General features: G+C 51.5%; 6 protein-coding genes across 6 annotated transcripts in view; 3 read left to right on the plus strand and 3 right to left on the minus strand.

Moving 5' to 3' along the window:
- Positions 1-1,965: 1,965 nt before the first annotated feature.
- NEUTE1DRAFT_113518 (uncharacterized protein) lies at positions 1,966-2,938 on the plus strand (the record flags this gene model as incomplete). Its single annotated transcript, XM_009856776.1, has 5 exons — positions 1,966-2,126; positions 2,165-2,399; positions 2,573-2,755; positions 2,885-2,896; positions 2,927-2,938. The coding sequence occupies 5 exons, from the start codon at positions 1,966-1,968 to the stop codon at positions 2,936-2,938; spliced, it is 603 nt and encodes a 200-aa protein (XP_009855078.1).
- A 3,157-nt stretch (positions 2,939-6,095) lies between these two features.
- On the plus strand, positions 6,096-7,921 carry NEUTE1DRAFT_70184 (serine/threonine-protein phosphatase PP-Z; the record flags this gene model as incomplete). The annotated part of the gene is made up of 3 exons (XM_009856777.1): positions 6,096-7,508; positions 7,562-7,714; positions 7,770-7,921. The coding sequence occupies 3 exons, from the start codon at positions 6,096-6,098 to the stop codon at positions 7,797-7,799; spliced, it is 1,596 nt and encodes a 531-aa protein (XP_009855079.1).
- A 1,608-nt stretch (positions 7,922-9,529) lies between these two features.
- Positions 9,530-10,675, minus strand: NEUTE1DRAFT_113520 (uncharacterized protein; the record flags this gene model as incomplete). Its single annotated transcript, XM_009856778.1, has 6 exons — positions 9,530-9,673; positions 9,800-9,850; positions 9,938-9,946; positions 9,976-9,988; positions 10,254-10,392; positions 10,669-10,675. 6 exons carry the CDS (start codon positions 10,673-10,675, stop codon positions 9,530-9,532), a joined length of 363 nt encoding a protein of 120 aa, XP_009855080.1.
- A 1,245-nt stretch (positions 10,676-11,920) lies between these two features.
- NEUTE1DRAFT_52239 (uncharacterized protein) lies at positions 11,921-12,665 on the minus strand (the record flags this gene model as incomplete). The annotated part of the gene is made up of 3 exons (XM_009856779.1): positions 11,921-12,027; positions 12,174-12,175; positions 12,535-12,665. Coding segments are annotated over 3 exons (240 nt in total), but the record flags the coding sequence as incomplete, so codon positions are not given.
- Positions 12,666-15,985: 3,320 nt separating this feature from the next.
- Positions 15,986-19,038, plus strand: NEUTE1DRAFT_88865 (uncharacterized protein; the record flags this gene model as incomplete). Its single annotated transcript, XM_009856780.1, has 6 exons — positions 15,986-16,195; positions 16,251-16,376; positions 16,433-16,691; positions 16,745-16,964; positions 17,025-18,818; positions 18,944-19,038. 6 exons carry the CDS (start codon positions 15,986-15,988, stop codon positions 18,990-18,992), a joined length of 2,658 nt encoding a protein of 885 aa, XP_009855082.1.
- Positions 19,039-19,960: 922 nt separating this feature from the next.
- The window catches only part of NEUTE1DRAFT_70190 (uncharacterized protein), a gene marked incomplete at both ends in the record, with an annotated part of 6,060 nt that continues 2,656 nt past the window's right edge, over positions 19,961-23,364 (minus strand). Inside the window, 6 exons of the mRNA XM_009856781.1 lie at positions 19,961-21,118; positions 21,192-21,318; positions 21,402-21,585; positions 21,649-22,452; positions 22,540-22,848; positions 22,922-23,230. Of these exons, the coding sequence (XP_009855083.1) occupies positions 19,984-21,118; positions 21,192-21,318; positions 21,402-21,585; positions 21,649-22,452; positions 22,540-22,848; positions 22,922-23,230 (2,868 nt within the window). The remainder of the gene's footprint in view (positions 21,119-21,191; positions 21,319-21,401; positions 21,586-21,648; positions 22,453-22,539; positions 22,849-22,921; positions 23,231-23,364) is intronic.

Genomic DNA, 23,364 nt, shown 5'->3' on the forward strand with positions numbered 1-23,364 from the left:
TGTGCCTTGTGTGGCAGCGATGGAAGCTTTCCCTTGTGGTGGTTGAGACCTAGACTAGAGGTAGGTTGGGGGGCGCAGCAGCACTATATTTAGAGCTGGTGCTATGCCGTAAGGTGTACGTATTTTACCGGCCGAGGCCCCACCATCTGACGCGGCCGGGCGGGAAAAGAGTGGGGCTCCTTCTTCACTGCCGCCCGCCCACCCGTTTACCCGTTCAAAAATTCGCTTTGGTTTTCTGGATTTCCAATGTTTCCAAACTTTCAACTTCGCCCGCCTTGGATCGTCTGCCAACCAACCTAACCTTAAGTAACCCGTGTCGATGGCACCGCAAATCTCAATCCACAGTATCGGATTCAGATCGTCGTCCCCTGTTTATCGGCGTATTGGCCAAGGTGGAGGTGGAACATGGGAAACCTCGGCGCGGTCAACACCTCGCCGAGTCCCACTTGTATGTAATCGCCGTTCCGTGTCGGCTTCCGGGATGTCACTTGGACGCCGATTAAGTCCGTCTCCGTCTCTTCCGTGTCCCGGCTGTAATCTCCGACGGCATAGCGCAGGTGTAGTCCGAAGGAGTCACTCACCCATGCCACTTCTCCCTTCCTCCCCTTTCCCAAACCTGAGTGAGACGCTCCGCAGTCGGACGTGTCAAACAAACATATCAGAACTGACCGTCAACTTCAAAACACATGTCAGTCTGTTTACTCACGGGATATCCTTTATCATGCATGTCTGACTCCCGCCCTTTCCGGCATCGCCGTTTCTTATCTCTTTGTTTGCGTAAAAAACCTTCTCTTGTCGACTTGTACCCAACGCGCCAGCCAGCCTCCACAAAAGAAGCCATCATCATTCGATACTGCATGGGCATCAACCTGAGGAGCCACGTTACGGACTGCTCTGGCCCGTCAACTAAGGCAGCACGTACAGCAGAAGCATCCCCCACCGCCAGTGAGACTCCTCAAATTTGGATCCGCGCGCCGGCCGCTCGGGTACCGAGAAATAAATTAACCTTCACCGAACGGCGGAGATGAAAAAATAAGAATGAACTGAAAACATACGCGTTTCGAAAAATCGTTGCACCGATACACTACATACACTACATTGGATACCTACCCACCACGTCGCACACTCACACACACACCCATGTCCACTCAAAGTAAACACGTTTTTTTTCCTCTCACTGCCCTGCCCTGCCCTGGCCTCACCTCACCCAACCTTTGCCCCAAATAGGAAAACGCGTGGAAAACCTTGACATGCCGAGTGACCACGTCTTTTTCACCTTCCTCGCTTCCTTCGAACCTACCTATCTCCATCTCCATCCCCATCCCCATCCGCCATCCACCATCACGAACAATTTAGAGAAGCTAAGTAGAATGGCCGGAGAGCCCTGGTCGCTTTTACACCGCCAAGGTGCATGTCATGCACTCACTCGGTCATGTGGACTGCCAGGAACTTTATTTCAACCCAGGGAGGAAATATTCCAACAAAGTCGACAGATAACTCTCTCCGTCGCAAGCGGGCAGACAGTGTGATGTGATTGCGGACGCGGCGACGGTCCTTGTCTGTCTTGTGTGTCTTTCGCTTCTCTCTCTCTCTCTCTCTCTCTCTCGAGAAAGAGAGTCGGGAACCTAGTAATCCCTCTCTCCCCCTGTTCCTGTTCCTGTTCCTGGTCCTGTTCTTTTCTGTTTTTTTTCCACTTTGGAATTTGTGACCCTACCTAGAGGTAGAACTCCACCGTTGGGTAGTGTAGTGTAGTTGGTTGAAGTGACCGATGACATGGTGGTGGATGGAAGCGAAAGAAACAAAAATGATGGGCTGGAACGTTGGGTCCCAAGGTTTTGATTGAAATCAGATGCCACAGTTGCATCGCAGAGCTCCAGCACGCAGCCAGCCAGCCCGTAGCGGCAGCGGCAGCGGCAGCGGCACCCGTTCCGCTACAGTACAGTATCACATTCACAGAAAGGCACAATGACCCAAGTGAGACAAGGGAAGTTCAGAAGAAGGATGGGATGGGGAGGGAACGACGGGACGGAATCTGAAAATCACGCGACCCTTTTCTTGACCTCGGGCAAGCAAATCGGCCTCACCCGCGCGATCAGGAACGGGGATGGCAGCAGCCAGCGGTTGTTGTATGTAATATGTAATGTTCTTTCGTCTTGTCTTGAAGAAGGTTGGATGGACGAACTGTGAAGTTGTCGATCCCCCATGTTCATCCATGGAAGCGACTACAGATCATCTTCCCTTTCCCTGGACATGTGCATATGCTTGATGCCGGATTCCCCCCCCCCCCCCATTCTTTTGATACTTCTCGTGTTTCCCCGCGGAAAACCATTGATACATGCACCAAAGAACTGAATCTCGTGAGCATCGATGTGCATGTTGTCACCCAACCACTGAACAATGTATGTACAGGATATGATATTCCAGACTTATTAATCCTGATGGGAAAACAAAAAAAAAATGGACTAGCCTCCCCTGACATTCCCCGTCTAGGCAAGTTCTTGGAAGCATTCGCCAGTCCACACTCATCAACATTGGCAAATTAAGTATTGCAACCCTCTTTCATCCATACCAGGTATTCCATATCACATGCATGAATCAAGAGTCCGCATATTTTTACATGTTTTGCATTTGCGACGACGACGACGACGACGACGACGACGACGATGATGATGATTTGACCATTACCAGAGCCCAACCATTACCAGGGGCCCCGCCGTTAGGCACCGCGAATGTGCTAACCGGCGAGCATGGCCCGGTATCCCCGGCGGCCCGGCCCCTACACTACCTACCTACTCGACTGTTGTATCAACGTGGAACAAAACAAAAAAGAAATGATATTCTGACAGCCCTTGGTTAGGTGGACTACTTACTAGTGTTCGTCTAGGTCCCAGATCAGGTCTGTTGGTGATTTAAATTTCCATTTTAGATGAGCGCTTGAAAGATGAAAGAAATGAAAACCTGGGTACAGTATCAAAAAATACGCGAGCAGCTGAGGTATCTAAGAAACAAAACATACCTGCTTTAGGGAAAATGCGAAAGAAGGAAACAAAGAAACATGTGTAATGGTTGGGTTCACGTCAACGAGATATCATAACGAGAGAAACGAAGAAAAGAAAAAGACGACGACTCCTCGTTTCAGCTGTATCCGTGCACGACTGGCACAGACAGAGAGCCTCAAGGGACTCGTTGTTTGTTTTTGTTGCGTTTTGTCTTGCTTTACCTATGCTTTCGAAGGCTTTGTTCGAATCACCCGCCTTGTATCAGATCTGGAGAACGTCCCTCGTATCTGTCGATTCTGTCTCCCCGGAACTGTGAAACTCCAACCTGGAACTGGAAACATTCAAACATCCGTCGTTCATAGATCTTCATACAACGACGACGGAACAGGAGTGAAACGCGCACTTCCACTTTCAGGCTGTTAACATTCCAAAAGAAACGCCCCACTTCTTTCCAACCACGCAGCATCCACCGTTGGGCTCCCCGGGCTCCCTAGCTCCTCCTCCAAAATGGAAGGCAGTGAGTCTCGCACATTGACTTCCAGCCGTGACCGGGCACCGGGCGCTGCGACAGGGCACTGGGGCTGCAGGCATTGTCGCTCGCTGCCGTGCACTGCACTCCGCATTCACCTCTGCAATGAACTGAAGCAAAACCAAGCACGTGCTCTTTGTCCTTCCCGTCTTGAGCCTCTTCTACATTACTACCTAGGTAGGTAGGTCGGGCATGTCAACCTACGCGCTCTACCTATCACGTCTTGGATCCTTACCTCTAGGCAGCTATCCCAAAATGATTAATTGTGGACATTGGATTTGAGCTCTGGTTGAAAACATTTGTGGATAGAGAGGTAGGTAAGCTGTCGTTTCCTCTCGAGAGTCTAGGCCATCCGACGGACTTTTGTTGTGCACCGCAGGCAGGCAGTCATTGTTCCTGTCAGCTAGCTAGGTACCTGCCAGCGGGGCACACCCGCTGTGACTGCAACTCTGCTGCGGGCGTACCTGACAGAGGGGGACAACGTGACAACCCTTTCATGAACCTTTTTCCCTTTCCACTTTGGGATATCACTTCATACTGAGAAGTGGTAAGTAACGTAACGAACCTTTTCTGGAAAGGTTATGCCATTGTAGCAAGCCGGAGTACCCAGATCATAACTTCAAGTGCCCTTCGGCGAGACCTAACCAAATCCCTTTCCGTTTCAGTTATGCTCTTTCTTTTCAATTGACCTTATGACCCAAGGTATATCCGGTCCCGAATGAGACATCTCTAAACAAGCCCGCCTCGAGGTCACTTCCATGTCCCTGATGCCCTGCGCGTGTAGTGCTGTAATATACGCCCGTATTACAATCAATACATTACACGTCCAGCGCTGGCCAGCATCTCCCGCTGATCCTCGTTCTCCGCCGACCGCTGACCCGCCGACCCGCCGACCCGCTATCGTCATACAGTCTTTTTCATGAGTCTTCCCACTCTTCCACTCACTCACCCTTTCCACATCTGTCTGCTCTTCCCGTCTGCACTTCCTCGCATTCCAAACATTATCGGGGATTTGGACGCCGACAGAGGAAGAAAAAAAAAAAAAAAGAAGGACATCCAATCATCCTTCCGAGTCTGTCGTGCAGGTTTCTGACCCTACATCTACCTACCTACCTGTAGAGGTACCTATCTATCTGTTCCGGGTCAGACCCTTAATCGGTCATCATCTCATCATCATCATCGTCGCTGTCGTCGTCGTCGCCGCCGCCGCCGTCGCGTCTTTACCTTTTACTACTCTAGTCTAGGAAATTTGGAACTAAAAAAAGGAACACGTTGCGAGACACCACTATCGTCGCTGGTCTCCCTTCCGCTTTCTTTCCCACTACTACCAGTACTAGGTTGTCCATCTCCTCGGGCAGACTCCTCCTCTCCAACGGGCAGTCTAGGTTCGCCCCCAGACGGACAGATCCAGCGAATCCAGGGCCCCAGGCACACCGTCGACTATAATTCGCCATTCGCCTGCATCCGCTGCCAGAGTCGAGCCAGGCTGTGTGCCAACTCGATCCCACTTTGGTCGATTCAGCACTCCAACCCCCGACCACACACACACTCACACAACACCCACACAAACCACACGAAACAACCACACGACGCAACGCACCCACGAACGCCATCGCGCTGCACACTTTCCTACTAGCAAGACTCGGTCTCAATTCCGACTTCCCCCTCGCCAAGTTCTTTCCCAAAAACAACAACAACGGTTAATCAACGACGATAGCGCGACCTCCTCCTCTCCAGTCCACCATTCGATCCTGATCCTCCATCTGCCAATCCTTTCCGACTTTGGCAGTTTCTCAGACTGGACAAGGTCTCCGGGTCCGTCTGTTGCTGGGCCTTGACTTCTGTCCTTCGCAAGTACGTTTAACCCAAACCAACCTAACCTAAACAAAAAAAAAGTCCCCTTTCCCTTCCTTCCCTTTCATCCATCCCACCCCCGCATTTATTGTTTCCCCTCTTCTTCCTAATCATCACTCCATCATTTTCATTTTTCTTCTTCCATCGCCGCGCCCTCGTTTCCGTTACCTCACCTGCGTCCACGCCGCCCACCTACGCAACACTCTCGCTTTTGCTTGTATGACATCAACGCCTTCCTGTTAATATGCAACGCTGACCGTCTAACCCTATCATCGCTTCCAGACCTTCCGACTCTTCCGCTCCCTCCTCCGTATCCTATTCCCATTGCGGACGACCCCCGCGATACATCCTAACGCCGAGGCCGTTCGCAACCTGGGGCGACTCGTTGTGGCTCGCCAGCCAAAATCACGTCTCAACGCTTACCACGTCCGTTCCGAGTCCCGCTAGTGTCAACAAAAACGGAGAAATCATCAGGACGCTCTTCTTCCGCCGCCGCCCATCTGCTTTCCTGTCTCGATAGACTCTATCACCCTCCCTAGTACTCTGGGGCGCCCACGAAAACAACTCCATCGATTCTAGACGGGTGCAGCGGTAGGCTGTGTGGGCATTCAAAGGCGACTCTGCCGGAACCACAAACCTGACACGCGCACACCGTCCAGCCCCTATACTTTCTCCTTTCCAGAGCTAACACCACGTTCTGACACTGAGAAATCATGGGCAACTCATCCTCCAAAGATGCGGGGGCATCTTCCAAGAACCGAGGCGATGACGACCTCAAGTCCTACCCATCCTTTAGCAAATCCGACACCAAGGACTCCTCGCGCTCTTTTCGTGGCCTCCGCTCCAAAATCCCCGGCGGAAGCAAGACAGACAGTCCCCGGAACTCAACCATCCTCTCCAGCGAGGAAGTCGCTGAGAAAATGAACGCATTAAGTGGAAAGAATGGCAGGCCGTCGGTGCATACTCGGCCAAGTCGCAGAGACATGTCGCCATCGCCCGCCTCTCCCTCGACATCTTCTCCCTCGTCACCTTCGCTCGATACCGCAACGCTAGCGTCTCCGACCGGCGAACCCCTACCTCCTCCGTCGCCGGTTCACAACGCTACAGGCGGCCACCACGATGTCCGCGCGGCTCAGGAAAGTGGAGAAGTTGACCACATTTCCGACCAACCACCCTCTGGAGGTGGCGGAGCCAACTCCAACCAACAGCCTGGCCAGTCTATCCTCGTGAAGCGCGAGAACACCATCAACCCCGTCTACGATACCCCCAACCAGGATCCCCAGAATGAGCAAGCAGTTTCGGGTGTTGCCATGAGCGACATCAAGGATATCGATCTCGATGATTTTATTAAGCGACTGTTGGATGCCGCCTATGCTGGAAAGGTCACCAAGAGCGTCTGCCTCAAGAATGCCGAGATTGTGGCCATTTGCCACCGCGCCCGGGAGTTGTTCCTTTCTCAGCCGGCCCTTCTGGAACTGGATGCGCCCGTCAAAATTGTCGGCGATGTTCACGGCCAGTACACTGACCTCATTCGCATGTTTGAAATGTGCGGCTTCCCTCCAAACTCCAACTACTTGTTCCTCGGCGATTACGTCGATCGCGGAAAGCAGTCGCTCGAGACCATCCTGCTCCTGATGTGCTACAAGCTCAAGTACCCCGAGAACTTTTTCTTGCTCCGCGGCAACCACGAATGCGCCAACGTTACCCGGGTTTACGGTTTCTACGATGAGTGCAAGCGCAGGTGCAATGTCAAGATCTGGAAGACTTTTGTCGACACCTTCAACTGCCTCCCTATTGCTGCTATCGTTGCTGGTAAGATCTTCTGCGTTCACGGCGGTCTTTCGCCCGCTCTTGGCCACATGGACGATATCCGCAACATTGCGCGCCCCACCGACGTTCCCGACTACGGACTGCTCAACGATCTCCTCTGGTCTGATCCAGCCGACATGGATCAGGACTGGGAGGCGAACGAACGAGGTGTCAGTTACTGTTTCGGGAAGAAGGTTATCTCGGACTTCCTCGCCACTCATGACTTTGATCTGGTTTGCCGTGCGCACATGGTTGTTGAGGACGGTTATGAGTTTTACACTGATCGCATTCTTGTTACTATTTTCAGTGCTCCTAACGTAAGTTGTGTCACTCTCGGATCCGATGTAACATTTTACTGACTTGGTAACAGTACTGCGGCGAGTTTGATAACTGGGGAGCTGTCATGGCTGTTTCTACCGAGCTTCTCTGCAGCTTCGAACTGCTTAAGCCACTTGACTCCGCTGCTCTTAAGACGCACATCAAGAAGGGTAGACACCGTCGTAACAACATGCTCAACAGTCCTGTAAGTTTACCCAACTGTTTGGTCTCGTTGGTTGCTTGTACTGATAGTTTCGTAGCCCGCCCACTTCAACCCCCAGAGTGTCTGAGCCATACTCGCACTGCTTCTGCACGCTAGCCAAAGCCATGTGCCGCTCAGCTGTGCAGAAGTTTTTTTTTTCCTTTCCCTCACCGGTCGACGGTTTCTCACAAGATTGCATACCGATCGGACGGAATTCCGATGCGGGTTCATCTGCTGTCGAGCAAATAAGCATTTGCCAAGTCTTGGGCGACGGTTGCACAACGCACAAATACGCATAACAAAGTCGCTAAATCGCCGCGGCCGCTCAAAAAAGAGACGTACGGGGAACACTCTGCAATACATAGTCGTGTCGAGCACCGTCACACAAGACGGTTCTTTTTCTTGCGGGGTACATGGGGAGAAGCCGGGACAGCCAGCCAACTGGGCTGTGAGACGACGACGTGGACCCGCACCCCGAAAGGGTTCCCAACTGGAGTTATGCATAACGAACTAGGCGATATATCTCTGCTCATATTCTGTCCACAAACGCGAATATCTCTGCTCCGTTATACTACTACTTGCGTTTTGTTTGAGAAAGCCATCGCGAAACAAGATCCAACACCGAGCCAGGCTATTACAGTCTTGCCCAGAGTCTGCACCGTCAAAGAGAAGATGGGAAAAGCCGCAATGGGGGGTGTCACGCTGTGCTGATATGTTGTTGGTCTCCGCTCTGGGGTGATAGCCGGGCAGGCAACACACGAAATCTGCCCCGTATTACCCTTTGTCAGGGAAGGAGCAGGGCTAGCTAGGTTCGCGGTGTTGGAAAAGTCCCAGGCTCGCTGTGCCGGTTTTGTACGATGGAAATTCTCGTTTCTGGCTTCATTGCTTGACTTGCGTTTCGTTTCTCTCATGTCGATTTTATTCCGTCGGTGCAGGAGTTCATTGTCATTTTTGTTTCGCGTATCTCCCCTCGTTTTCGTATTATTTTTGGTTTTTGTTTTACTGTTAACTTTGATGGGTGTTGATGAGCTTTTCATTCGGCCCATGGATGGACAGGGATGGGATGAAAGGACGACAAGTCAGATTTTCCCAATGTGGGAGTTAAAGTTGTGGAGGAATCCGTGGATACGACTGACTGACTGACTGGGTCGGCACTTTGTATTACTGTATGTGTATGGTTGATGGACTCGGAATCATCATGAAGGAGGTAGTACCTGACATGGTAGTAGTGTCGAGTTGTGGAGACGGAGAGGGCGCTGCGATGCGATGCGATGCTATGCGACGCGATGTTGATGCGGTGTTATATCGGATTGCGATCGATGTTTGAGATGCAGAGTACTGTCTATGTAGTAGCGAGTAAGAAGAGATCCAAAACATGAAAGGGAATTCCCCACTCAATTTTATAGCGGTTGACGTCACGGTAGAATTCAGTTGCTTGGTGAAGATGTTTTGTTTTTGGTGTTTGTGATATGCGGAATGGCGTTGAATGAACTGATAAGATGTAGAAGCAGAGCAGATTGATCATGGGTACATAGTGTACAGATATTGAGAACCAATACATGAGTCCTACAAGGTCCGCTGGCTCAATGGCAGAGCGTCTGACTACGAATCAGGAGGTTCCAGGTTCGACCCCTGGGTGGATCGTTTTTTTTTTTCCACATTTTCACTTTTCCATCTTTCCTTTTCGTTCCCTGTTTATTCGCCTTATTTTTCTTTTTTTCTGTTCTTTTTTTTTTTCCCTCTCGACTCAAAGACGGCGTAAATGTGCATGGCAAGTGTAAATACAGTTTGCACGAGATGGAGCGGGTAGTTGTCGAGTCACAGAAGTGATCTTACCAAGGTTATCTCGGACTTTGTCTCTGAGTCTTTAAGCGAGAGTTGTGTGTAGAGCTGGCATGCAGACTGGCATGTAGACTGGCTGGCAAACTGGTAGTAGTTGTATTTCTCGTTGGGTGGGTTATTCTTATTCGTAAGTAGTATTGTGTTGTGTTGTGTTGTGAATTGGTATATGTACCCTGCCCATGGAGAGGTTGCCTCATAGCTTCATGGCTTCATCATACTCAAAGTCTTGTAGTTGGAGTCTCGTACCAGCCGGAAGGAAGCATTGAAACATTTGGGCCACTCGGACCAGGCAGTCAGCTGTTTATGTGTATGTGCTCCCGAATTCCCAAATCTCAGAGCTACGATGCAAATGGAGAAGAGAAAAGAGTCTCGGAGTGGTCTCACGGTAGGTACCTGTAACGTTTTAGACATAAGCAGGATACATAAGCAAATTGTCTATTAGTATGAAGTTGCTGTCTGAAGCATGTCTATCGGTAGGTATATGTGCGGTGGAATGAATGGTGTTTCTCAGCCCTTGTATAAAATGGATATAGCGGTTACGAAGACTATCGGAGTCTGCACAATATACCTAGGTACCTACCTCTGTCTACCTGGAAGAGAACCCGCAAATGCAAGGTACCTACCTAACAGGCAAGATGAACAGGAACAATCGAAAGGAGTAATTTGCCAAAATACAGTGATTGTATCCTCGGCTACCCACCTTCCTTCTCGCTTCGTATCGATTTCCTTCAAGTCCCATGTCGGTGGGAGTAAGCTCCAGTCATGTCCCTGCTGACGAGTGCAGTTACCCCCAATGAACGAGAGGGAAGCCGAGTTCAGAACGGTGACATCGCGAGAGACTACCTAGAAACGTAGTCTACCTAGGCGGAGACCTACCTCTTGCAAGCTGTCTTGATGATATCATGTTTGTTAAACGGAAAACCCCCTGATGAGCTGGTTAACTACCTAGGTACCTACCTAGCCAACCATGGACGCACGCATCCGGGCGTTACGATATGGTTGACATAGGTAGTCCGTTCTTTGTGGATGACCAGATGAGAAGTGGAAAGTAAAATTGAGCAGCGATTGATAGGAACGGTCATAACGATTGTAGAGAAGTGGAAATTGTCACCTACCAGGCATGGTCAAGCGAGGTGTCAGGTTTCACCCAGCTATGTCAGGGTCGGCTTGCTGTTTTGGGGATAACCGAGGGCTCGGTTGGGAGTCTACTTGTCCAGAACCACTTGATGAGACAGAGTAGTGAGAGGTGAAGTAGGTGAAATGGGTGAGTAAAGTCGTCCTTGGCGTCTTGGAGTGTATGGTTCCCCAGATAGAGAACCCGCTATTGTCTCGCAATCCTCCGAGATCCAACAGTCTGGTACAACAAGTCTCTGCGAAGCAAGACTGCGTGATACACAATATATACAAACAGGTTGGTGAGCTATCGAGATAGCACGCTATCTCGGAGAGTGCATGATATACCAGACTAGATACCTATGGAGCACAGCTCAAACCCAAAGAGCAAGATTCATGTTGTTGGCATGCTTGACGAGCACAGTCTTCTTGACTAAATCTGATTCAGAAACATTGGAGACATGCTTAATGCGTTTTCTCTTTGGTTCGTCCTGTGAGAATGCGTGTGTCCTTTATCGGTACTTGATCGGCCGCTCGGCACAAATTGCCGAAAGTGGGCTCTCTGAAGCGGTACGACATTTGTCGGAGGCGGACCGCTCGCTTATCGGGTCTCTTTTCCGACTTCCAAGTTCCAATAAGCGCCTCTCGGGGAAGCTCCTGAGGTAGCAATGCGAGGAACAACGGGTAGTGGCCGCTTCAGTTGGCCTCGCCAAATATCTCGATTCTTTTGAAATCGAATGGTGTAGAGTTGGCAGTTCTGTGGGGGGCGTTCGGTTACAGCCTTCGAGAAAGGGCGCGGGGAAGATGAGACGCGGATGATGGTGTAAGCCATGTGTTTCTTCAAGTGTACGACTGCATCGCAAGTTTCGATAAGACCCAATGAAAAATAAAGTATTCCTAATGAAGAAGAAATCATTGGAGAACCGATCGGTCGTTTCTTCTCTAAGAGAATGTCCGCGTGACTTGGGAATCGTGTGATATACAGTTTAACCGCAGTATCATGAGGATAAAGAGGCTAAATGCAGTTGCAGGAACCTGAGAGACACTGAAAAGAGCCGCGAAGTCGGAGAACAGAGGAGTTGAGTTTGTCGATCAAAAGAGGGTCGACGCTTGAGATAGGATGGATGGGCATCAAGCTGATAGTCCAAAAGTAAGGTAACAATAAAATGACAGGGGATATTGGGCGAGACCTTTGGGATGTCAATCCGTCTTCTCTTGTGCTCTATGAGACGACCTGTAGATTAACGTTAGCTATTATGAGTTTGTTTCGGAGTTGGGTTTCTGTGAGCCGCAATTGTTAGGGATCGTAGTAAATATCAGGAGAAGCCACAACATAGCGGTATTATTGCAAAGAAAGGAGTCTGAGTATGACCATACATGGATGTTTTAAACTTACTAACATGAGACAAAGGGCTTGGGCCATGCATGTGTCAAGTGGTTGATACTCCCCGAACCATGACAGACCTGGCCTCGGCCACTGAAACGAGGTGGGACTGAGTAAGTAAACCCCTGGGTGGGAAAGGCATCTCGGTACCACACTGCCGACGGAAGAAGCTTCCGAATGGCCGTTGTGTATGATATGCCTGTCTATAGTAGATGTGAGGTAAAACCTTGCTGCCAAGACTGATGTCAGCATAGTCATGATCCTTGACGAACCTCGGCAGATGTTTAAACATGAAGAAAACGAAGTGGCCACTGAGTAAAAGAGTGTTTCGAATCTCCCGGACCGGTCGATAACCCCCACGTTCCTCTAGATACCATCGTCATTAGTGTGCGTAAATAGTGACAGGCGGAAACTTGGGCCTGGTGGAGAGCGTGCAAGAGGGTGGATGGCATTTCACGTAGCGAATCCGACTCTGAAAGCTTACCTTGCAGTAGTGAAGCATTTGGTGGGGTTGGTTGGTGGAGTTATAGCGTCCGTTCGGTTTGGAGAAGGAGGAGAACCAAAAGTGAGGCTATCGTCGAGGACTCTCAACGAGGTGGCATTTCCATGAGTAAGTACCAGTCATACCCTAGCCAGGGCCATGCTTGTTGGGTTCCCGGATGCCGAGCTTTTATACACATGGGTTCAGCCATTAGAAAGAGAATGAATGCAGAGGATGTATGATTCCGAGTTCGATTTGGAAATCAGTTCGGCGTGAGAGGGGGAGGAGTGTAAGTGGAGGGTGTACTGCCTTGGCTTAAAGGATTTCGGCACCAGAGAAACCAAATGTCTGGATACGCGTAAGAAACACATTGACGCCAGTCTTGGAGACTGTCTAGAGGCCAAGACTTTAAGCGCGCCTTGAAGCGATGGGAAGGAGTAACGTAACGACTTGTCCACGATGAGCAGATGACCTCTCTCGACGGTCAACAGTGACGCATACCGAGGAGTCCGTGGACCTTGATTGTATAACACGTTGTGAAGCGAAGTTACAAAGGATGTTGACGTCGGAATGTCGAGAAGCTCCCATCGCAAGAGAGGACCAAAACAGATGTTTGGTTGCGTGGTGCTATAGGGTAGCAGTGGTGATGATGAGGCTCCACGAGGTTTGATGGGCGGTGTAACTAACTGAGCGGACTTGAGTTTACAAAAAGCTCAGTTTAAAGATGACGAGATTTGGACGCATGTGAAGTGCCCCTTCCCTTTTGAGCTTGGGAAGTTGAAGGGATTTCTTGTGTTCTTTCCCAAAGAGTGAGTGATGAGTGATGATCTCTAGTAGGCGCTTTCCCCAGTTGATATCAGAAATGCCCCTGCTGATGTTGCACCCAATCTCTCTCTCTCTCTGCACTTTGGGTTTCAAAGGCAGGAATGGACAGTAAGGAAACACACTCGCTTGATCGGATTTCGTTTGGGTGTACTTTTTGTATCTTCCACATCTCAGATAGTATAGTCCATATTCTCTTTTTTTTTGGCATCAGGTCCGATAAAATAACGACGAAAGAGTTATGACGCGACTGGTCGACCTCATAAGTTCCCGAAACAGACCAAAGCAGCAATCGACCGAGTGGAAACGCCCACTGGAACGCCATCCGCGACCAATGTAACAAGAAAAAGCCCAATGTCGTCGGATCGGGCAATTCCCAGGGAGCAAGCCCAGATCATGACCAAATCGAGTAAGGGGACAGGTTACATGCCCCAGACGCCTGGAATGTCGGATGAGCCGCCCACATGTCCGGGCTTGGCTGCATTTTGTTTCCGCTTTTTGCACTTCCATGTTTGCAAATCCGATATGTCCAAGATGGAGATTACGTATATCCACCACGGCCGGCGATCAGAGAAAGCCCGGGGATTCGAGCGGTCGGATAAGAGAGGGCGAACGGCCCGATGGCATAGGGGATAACGCTGCCTGCTCCATTGATGGGCAGCGACAACAATTCGTCGGCGTGGAGACAGCCGCCGTCTGAGGTTACGAGTCAAATCATGGCTCGGGGAAACACCGGTAATGCTTTGGTGCTCGGAACCGACATTGTCGAATGGGATCCGATAAAATCCTCAAATGCTGGAGTCGAAGACGGCGGTGGTGGAGGAAGACGGCCCGGGATGCCGATTTCAGGTCAACGGAACGGGCTGCCGGACGGGCGATAGATAAGCAATTCTCCTGCTGCGTATGTAGCTAGGTAAGTTCTGTTTACTTGCATCTCCCCGTTTGACGCCATGTTTCTTGGCAAGCTCTTCTCCAACTTTCCCAACAAATCCAAAACCCCGTCTTTCTCTACACTTGCCGTCGTCACTCCATCGTCAATTCAACTTCAACGTCAAGCCAGTCGATATCGGATCATATGCTATTTACAAGGTTCAAGAGACCACGCAAAACGTCAAAGTCGATCCTCATTTCACACCGAGCCATGGTGCGAGGATACTACTGCCATACGACGCAGCATAACGCAATGGCAAGAGCCCGGGCTCTCATCAACCTCAGCCGGCCCTGCCTCCGCCTCGACAAGGAAGTCAAGGGACAAGGGTTGCCAGTCAACACTACGCTACGACTTGCAGCTTCGAAACCTCTCTCTCCAACCTGGTGGAGTTAAGCCCAAGGGTTATAACGACCTGACGCTCTAGCAACGGGCAACGGAAACGCCGTTGAATGGGACCGATAGGTTGCCACGCCAGACGCCACATTTTACCGATCTGCAGGCCCAGCGACACATTCACGGTGTCGTCCAGATCCCCGACTATCTCCAGCTTCACTCTCGTGCACCCTGACAGCAGAGTATATCTGCTCAAGTGTTTAACCCGGTCTGGATCTAGCCACCAAAGGACCATCACGGACAAGAGCGACTGCGAGACATATCGAGCAATATGATGCCGTCTCACTCTTCAAGCGCTTTCTTGGCATCGAGTGATGCAAACAAGAATGCGGATGCCCCAGGCTTGGCTTTACGCTAGGAAACCGTGGAAATGATGCCTAACTCTTGCTTTTTGAGCCCCGCTGAATGCCCATTATGACGGGCAAAGACAAAGGATGCATATATGCAACATAATCGTGGAGAAAGACTAACAGACAGTGCCTCTTCTTGGGCTGATATTCACCAATATCATCCGCTCATGCGGTCCGTCTCAACCGATATGGCTATACCCACTCGAGCTCAATAATCAAGGTCGCAAAAGCAAGCTCTCTACACCTCTCGATCCATCTACACTACAAGAAGCTACCGTTAGACCCAGCTCCCATCCGGCCCACTCCTACACCCCCCACGCTGATCCGCCTTGCCGATGTTCCTTTTTTCTATCCTCGCAATGTCTAGCTTCCTTTCCAGGGCAGATCGGGTCGATCAGCCCTCCATGCAGCTCGGCCATGCTTCTTCGATCAAGTGACCTCTGACACTTGTATCTAACGTACGGTTGCCCTACCCACGGGACCCCTGAGCTACTTTTTCTTCCCCCAAGATTACGCTTTGGATAAAGTCACCTTGCTTCCCGAAAGCCCCTGGCCAGGTACAAAGATACATGGTACATCTTGAGCTCCCATCATCCCGAGTTAACCTGGTGTTGCCTGTACGTACACTTTCGAACTTCTGACCCGGGCATGCTTACTCAGATAAAGAGCGGTTAATTCTCGGAAGTAAGAATGGAGGGTCGCCCCACATGTCCCCCGGTTGAGAGTCCCGGGAAAGTTGTATAAACTACCCGTCTCCTCCCGGTTCAAAATCATGTAGCGTACTCCAACACTCTTACCTGTTCTATCTGTCCCGTTGTTTTCCATCTGTATTTCAAGAACGCTAGCTGAATACTAAACATTGCTCGACGATAGACTCCCCTCGACGATTCATTGGTCACTCTATCCGTTGAGACTTCTTACACCGAGCTCTCACTCACGGACTCCAAGATCAGCCAGAATGACTTCACTTTCCTCGATCGCCGTTGGGGGAGGCCCCTTTGAGCGGGATACCGATCCCAATGCCTCCCCATCCAGTAGCATCGACAGCAACACTACCCCCGATACCGACTTCACGCCCATGGGAAGCCCATTCCAGGAGGCGGTCGTCCCTAAGAACAAGAGGCTCCTGGCGAAGAAGAAGTTGGCAAATCTGACACAGGAGGAGAAGGTGCGATATTCGATATATTTTCCAGCGAGACCGATAGGAAGCTGACACGACACAGATTTCCCTCCTAACTGCCGCAGACTTTTGGAGGACAAAGTCCATTCCGGAGAAGGGTATTCCTGCAGTAAAAACAAGTGATGGACCCAATGGTGCCCGAGGCGGTATCTTTGTTGGCGGTACCAAGGTGACTTCATAACCATCAAGCTGGCCAATTTTAGTTTAGTGCTAATCCTCAAATAGGCTGCATTATTTCCCTGCGGTATTTCATTGGCCGCCACATGGAACAAGGCCCTCCTCCGCGAAGTAGGCCGTCATTTGGCCGAGGAAGCAAAAGCTCGTCAGGCCAACATTCTCCTCGCGCCCACGGTCTGCATGCACAGGCATCCTCTGGGTGGAAGGAACTTTGAGTCTTTCTCTGAGGATCCGCTTCTCACTGGCAAGCTTGCCGCTCAATATATCAAGGGTCTTCAGGAGAGGGGTGTGGCTGCTACCATCAAGCGTGAGTTCCACCCGTTTATTGACCTGAAGAGGTATAAAGCTAACATGAGACAGACTTTGTTGGCAATGAGCAAGAGACAAACAGACTGACGGTCAACTCCGTGATTGCCGAAAGGCCACTCCGTGAGATTTACCTACGGCCATTTGAGATTGCCGTCCGCGAGGCCAAGCCATGGGCTGTCATGTCTTCTTACAACCTTGTAAATGGGGTTCACGCTGACATGAACACCCACACCTTGAAAGAGGTCCTTCGGAATGAGTGGAAATTTGATGGGTAAATGACCACCATCACCTCTCTCCTTGAGGATTACAAAGTCCACTAACACCGAGACAGTGCTGTCATGTCCGATTGGGGTGGCGTCAACTCTATCGCGGAATCCATCAAGGCCGGCTGTGACATCGAATTCCCCCACTCCAAAAAATGGCGTTATGAAAAGGTCATGGAGGCCCTGAACAAGGGCGAACTCTCCCAGGCTGACATTGACAGAGCGGCTGAAAACGTCCTTACTCTTGTCGAGCGAACAAAGGGAAGCGATCTGACACCCGAAGCTGCGGAAAGGGAAGATGACAGAGAGGAGACCCGTGAGCTGATCCGCGAGGCTGGTATTCAGGGTCTCACCCTTTTAAAAAACGAAGGGTCGATTCTGCCCATCAATCCCAAGACCACCAAGGTTGCCGTCATCGGCCCCAACGCCAACCGAGCCATCGCTGGAGGTGGTGGAAGTGCCAGCTTGAACCCCTATTACACCACCCTCCCTCTTGAAAGCATCCGCAAGGTCGCCGAAAAGCCTGTTACCTATGCCCAGGGCTGCCACATCTACAAGTGGCTCCCTGTTGCCTCTCCTTACTGCTCCGACAAGACTGGCAAACCCGGTGTCACCATCGAGTGGTTCAAGGGTGATAAGTTCAAGGGCGAGCCCGTAGTCATCCAACGACGAACCAACACCGACCTCTTCCTCTGGGACTCTGCTCCCCTCGCCCAAACCGGCCCCGAATGGTCCGCCATCGCCACCACCTACCTCACCCCCAAGCACTCCGGCAAACACACCATCTCCTACATGTCCGTCGGCCCCGGCAAGCTCTACATCAACGGCAAGCTCTCCCTCAACCTCTGGGACTGGACCGAAGAAGGCGAAGCCATGTTCGACGGCTCCGTCGACTACCTCGTCGAGCTCGAAATGGTCGCCAACCGCCCCGTCGAACTCCGCGTCGAAATGACCAACGAGCTCCGCCCCCTTTCCAAGCAAAAGCAAATGGGCATGACCCACCGCTACGGCGGCTGCCGCATCGGCTTCAAGGAAGCCGACCAAATCGACTACCTCCAACAAGCCATCGCCGCCGCCTCCTCCGCCGACGTGGCCATCGTCATCGTCGGCCTCGACGCCGAGTGGGAATCCGAGGGGTACGACCGCCAAACCATGGACCTGCCCTACAACGGCTCGCAAGACCGGCTCATCGAAGCCGTCGTGGCCGCCAACCCCCGCACCATCGTCGTCAACCAGTCCGGTTCACCAGTGACTATGCCCTGGGCTGATCGCGTCCCTGCCATTTTGCAAGCGTGGTACCAAGGTCAAGAAGCAGGCAATGCCCTGGCCGACGTCCTCTTTGGTCTGCGCAACCCCAGCGGAAAACTCCCCTGCACGTTCCCCCGACGTCTCGAAGATACGCCGGCGTACCATAATTGGCCGGGCGAGAACCTCGAGGTTATTTATGGAGAAGGTCTCTACATTGGCTATCGACACTACGACCGGACCAAAATCGCGCCGCTTTTCCCCTTCGGTCATGGTCTTTCGTATACGAAGTTTGAGTATGGGCGGCCGTCGCTGTCTAGTCGCGTGTTGAGGGAGAATGGAGTTATCGAGCTGTGTGTGGCGGTTAGTAATGTGGGGGAGTACGATGGGGCGGAAACGGTGCAGGTGTATGTGAGGGATGAGAAATCCAAACTGCCGAGGCCGGAGAAGGAACTGGTGGCGTTTGAGAAGGTGGCACTGGAAAAGGGGGAGACGAAGCATTTGAGGATGGAACTGGATAAGTATGCTGTGGGGTATTATGATACAGACAAAAAGGGGTGGGTGGTGGAGGAGGGGAGGTTTGTGGTTTTGGTGGGGAGTTCGGCGGGGGATATTAAGTGAGTTCTTTTTTTCTTTTTTTTTTTTTCTCTGTTTTCTTTTTTTTTTTCTGATGATGATGATGATGATGATGATGATGATGATGATGATGACAGAACTGATTTGCTAACTGTGCTGGCTATAGGTATTCTGTGCCGTTTGAGGTTAAGCAGACTTTTACTTGGGTCTTTTAGATCTACCAACCTACCTACCTAGTCGAAGTCGAACCGTTTTGTCTAGTTCTTGAGTGACATAGATAGGCCCGAACGATGGAATCAAATATGCCACGCCAATAGGTACCTACCTAGCTTTGGCTGTTTGTTTGTTTGTTTGTTTGTTTTTTTCCCCCTTTCCTGCCGGGAGGCTCCTTTGCTGCGCGCTCCTCTCTTATTAAACAATAATCTTTTAGGTACCTACCTAGGCATTCTCCAAATCTCCTTCGAGCACGTGCTTCACATAGGTAGGTACCTAGATAGCAAGAAGGCTCGATATTCTCATAGAAAGATCTCTGCAAATTTCATTGATACCTACCTACCGCTCGCTGTCTTGCAAGAGAGCTCGAAACTTTGCAAAGAACAACGCTTTCATGATTGGATGGATGGTTTAGCGCGCGGTGGTGGCGCGCCGTTGCTATACTAGAGGTATAGTTGCCGGGCTCAGGTGTCATCTTTGTCTCTTTTTTTTTTTTTTTTTTTTTTTTTTTTTTTTTTTTTTTTTTTTTTTTTAAGCTTGGTACTCCTAGGTACCTATATACTGTAACGAGATCTATCCCGGATTGTCTCCCAAATGGCTAGGGGGTAAGGTAGGTACGGGTCGGAAAGGCATCAACAAGATTCAATATGGCATATAAAATTTCCAAAATACCTACCTAGCATATGCAAGGTAGAGGTAAGATTACGCTTTGGTTTTGGCCCTAACGGATCAATTGAGGTATATAAATGCTTGGGAAAGTTGACTGACTAGAGGTCTAGAACCAACGAACAAACCAGTATAGGACTGTACAAGCATGGATGATGAGATTGAGGAGGAGGAGGAGGAGGAGGAGGTTGAGATCCAGAGTCCGTTGCCCCTATTCTACATAGAAGGACTGCACAAAAATAGGTAAGTAGGTAGACATACGCGATGTAGCTGGCATACAAGCATCCTCCGTACATCTTACCAGACAATGCCTCTCGAGTCTCGAGCCTAGTACAGCCCCCACTCGACATCTTGACTGTTAATGTTGCCCTTGCAGTCCATGAGGCCCTTGGCGCCGACCTTGCCGCTGCCGCCAAACTTGTTGACGGAGTCAGTGATGATATCAACAATGTCCTGGGCACCGACGTGGAACCAGCCGTTGCCGTGCTTGTTGAGGCCTTGAATACCGAACTTGCACGCGCCATACTGCACGAGCTGGTGCTGTTGGCCATTCTCGACCGTCCATTGGCCCTGGGTGCCCTGGATATTGTGGACGATACCCATACAGTCGCTAGTAGAGGGGGACGCATCGCTTGTCTGGTCCACGAAGGAGGAGGCCTCACAGTAATCAGGAGACGGCTTAATGTAGCAGGGATAGTTGTCCACGTCGCTGCTCACGCTAGTGTCCGACCAGGCGGCAAAGGCGATCGAGGCGCTGCACACCGGGATGCGAATGAAGCCGGGAGTGGTGACGTCCTGGTTCATGAGGCTATCGAGCGAGCCGCCGTGGGTAGGGTCTATCTGCTCCCCGCCGTTCTTGTTGCCGTTCTGGATGTAGGTCCTGACGGCGCCGGTGATCAGGTCCGACACCTTGACGCCGCCGAAGCGCGTGCCGTCGAGAGTGTCGATCCCCGGCGGCGCGGAGAAAGTGTTGGGTCTGCATACCACCGCCTCGTCGCCGCCACTACAGTCCTCGGCGGGACCTGAAGGGTAGGCAAGGTAGTACAGCTTGCCGTTGTAGCAGCCCGCTGTCTTATGCTGGGTGTCTTTATCAAGGTACTCGCCCATGGGGTCGACCGTGCCGCAGTCAAAACCTGAGTCCATGATGAAGGCCGTCGTGCCCGAGACGGACCAAATGCTCGGAATGGCGAAGGCAAAGAAGGCCTTGGAAATGCTGGCCCTCACCTCCGTCATCAAGGGAGAGTCGACCGTTGTATCAAGGGCATCCCTAATGCCGGAGCCACCACCGCTGGCGAAGCCATCAATGAAATGACCGTTAGCAACCAAGCTCGTCAGCAGTTCTACGTTCTCGGGTTCGCCGTTGAATAGCTGCTTGAGCGACAATTCAGTGACATTGGCCCATGCGCTGACTGCGTTACCCATGTAATCCGAGAAGGCGTCTTGCTTCTCGGCAGTCCAAGCACTCCTAGACGCATGATGGTTAGCACACATCGAGGACGTGACACTCATTAGCAAGGCGAGGTGGGGTTTCTTACTTGCTGCCTTTTGTGCCCGTAAGGGTTCCGGCAATGGACGTGCTAAAGGAAACAAGCGCCTTAGCCGTGTCCTTCCAGTTGTCATATGAGACCGAGTTGGCTCTCCAGTACGGCAAGGACTTGAGAGCTAGGTACAATTTGACGTTAGAATAACTGGGTAAGACGCCATGAACAGCGGCATGGGCAAACAGGTAGAAACCAAGGACTTACCCGTGTTGAAGAAGGCGGACACGCCTACGGTACCCACTAGACCCACGCACGCTAGGAGAATCCCAAGCCACGAGTCGTCAAATTTCTTTGGAATGGGAGCAAACTGGTTCTCAAAGTCCTTCAGCACCGGGTCTAGTGATATTGCGGCGGCCTGGTACAGGGCGGTGACATAGGTGGCGTAAATCTAGATGAGATGGTTAGCAAATGCTACATATGGGTCATCAACAACCCAAGCTTTCCACTTCACACGTGCCTCATGGATGATGACCATAGAGTTCCAGATCTCATATCCTACGGCGCCAGAACCGCCGCCCTCAAAATTGCTGCTGCACTGCACGGTCTGCTCGCAGTTATTACTCAAGGCCAGCGAGCCGCAATCGGCTATGGGAGGCCCGTGGATGGTGTAGGAGACGCCTACGGTGAATTTAGTACCTGCAGGCTCCTGGTACTCAGTCCACACTTTCATGATATCCCTCCAGGCGTCGGATCCGTCCAACATGTTCCATCGCTCTTGAGGGGGTATGTGCTCGGCATTCTGTATCGCCGGGTCGGTGCATTTAAGGTCGGTCCAGTTGCCGTGGCGGTCGCCCAAAGCGTAAGGGTTGTCGCCTCTCTTGATGCTGAGCCTGAAGGCGCGCCAATCCTTGCTGATTGAGGGCGCGTCGTGATACTTCTCCAGGTCGGTGGCCCAGTTGCTGGTACCACCCATGCCCAGCCCCTTGTAGATTGCGGTACGGGCGGCACGGATGCTGTCATCCATAAAGGCGACCCACTGGTTATTATCGTAGACGACGATGCGGCTGTTGCTACTGCTGTCGATGAAGTTCTGGCTGACGCGGCTGGCGTTGTTCACGATGATGTCGTTGATCTCAGCGTTCGAGATGTAGCCCGCTGTATCGGTACAGGGACCCTTGGAGGCGTCGGATGCCGTCGCCGAGCCGGTAAAGAAGCAATCCTTGCTGTAGCAGCCGGCGTCAGCCATGTTGAAGGAGCGGCCATAGCTGGAGACACCGACGACGACTTTGCCCGAGTCCACACCGGCCTTGGTGATCTGGAGGAGGAGGAGTCAGAAGGGGGATCAAAGTACGTACACACCGAGGGGCAAAGGGTCTTGGGATATGTCGGGCACTCAACTCACCATAGCTAGAGCCGTCTTTGTCTCGGTCAAGTTGACGTGGCTACGCAGGCAATTGCCGTTCGCACAGCCTTCTTGCGACCACTTATTACCGTAATCCCATTGGCCGTGGAGATCATAACACATAAGTACTATGTAGTCGACCACCTTGGAGATTTGAGCGATGGGAAACTGTTTGAGGTACCAGTACGATGCCGGTGCGGCAATAGACACGGTCTTGCCGGGCAACAGGTTCTTCAGCACAACCAGGAAGGCGAGGTAGTTGGTGCCTTCGTCGTCGGCGCCCGGTGGAGGACCCGGGATGTCCGGTTCCTGGAAACAGTTAGCAGCGCTCCGTGGCTCGGGTCCGCAAGGGAGGAGGAGGAAGAAGAGGGAGTGTGTATACGCCAGGGTATTCCCAGTCAATATCCACGCCGTCCAGGCCTTTATCTTTGACAAAGTTGGCGATATTGGTTGCGAGGGTCAAGCGATTAGCGGCCGTAACTCCAGTCCGGAAGATGTTGTAAGTAGCGGCGTCTGTCGAGAAGGCCCAGCCACCGAAGGATATCACGCGGTGGACGTTGGTCATGCTTCGGAAGGCTTCGAACTCGTACGTACTGATGACATCGCCCGCTGATACTTTGAAGTCCGGGGTAATGTCACCAAAGGCAAAGTGTATGTGGGAGTACTTGTTAGTATCGATCTGCCGCACGTCCTGGTATAGACAACTGCGGCCGCCCAAGCTGTAGGCTTCATAGTAGCCCAGACTGATCCACTGAGCGGGCGGCTTACCCTTGACCACGTTCGTGCCGCAGTTGGAGATGCAGCCGTTGGTGTTTGGCTTGGCCG

This window comes from Neurospora tetrasperma (assembly GCF_000213175.1).
Source record: "Neurospora tetrasperma FGSC 2508 unplaced genomic scaffold NEUTE1scaffold_81, whole genome shotgun sequence".
Classification (NCBI taxonomy): Eukaryota; Fungi; Ascomycota; class Sordariomycetes; order Sordariales; family Sordariaceae; genus Neurospora; species Neurospora tetrasperma.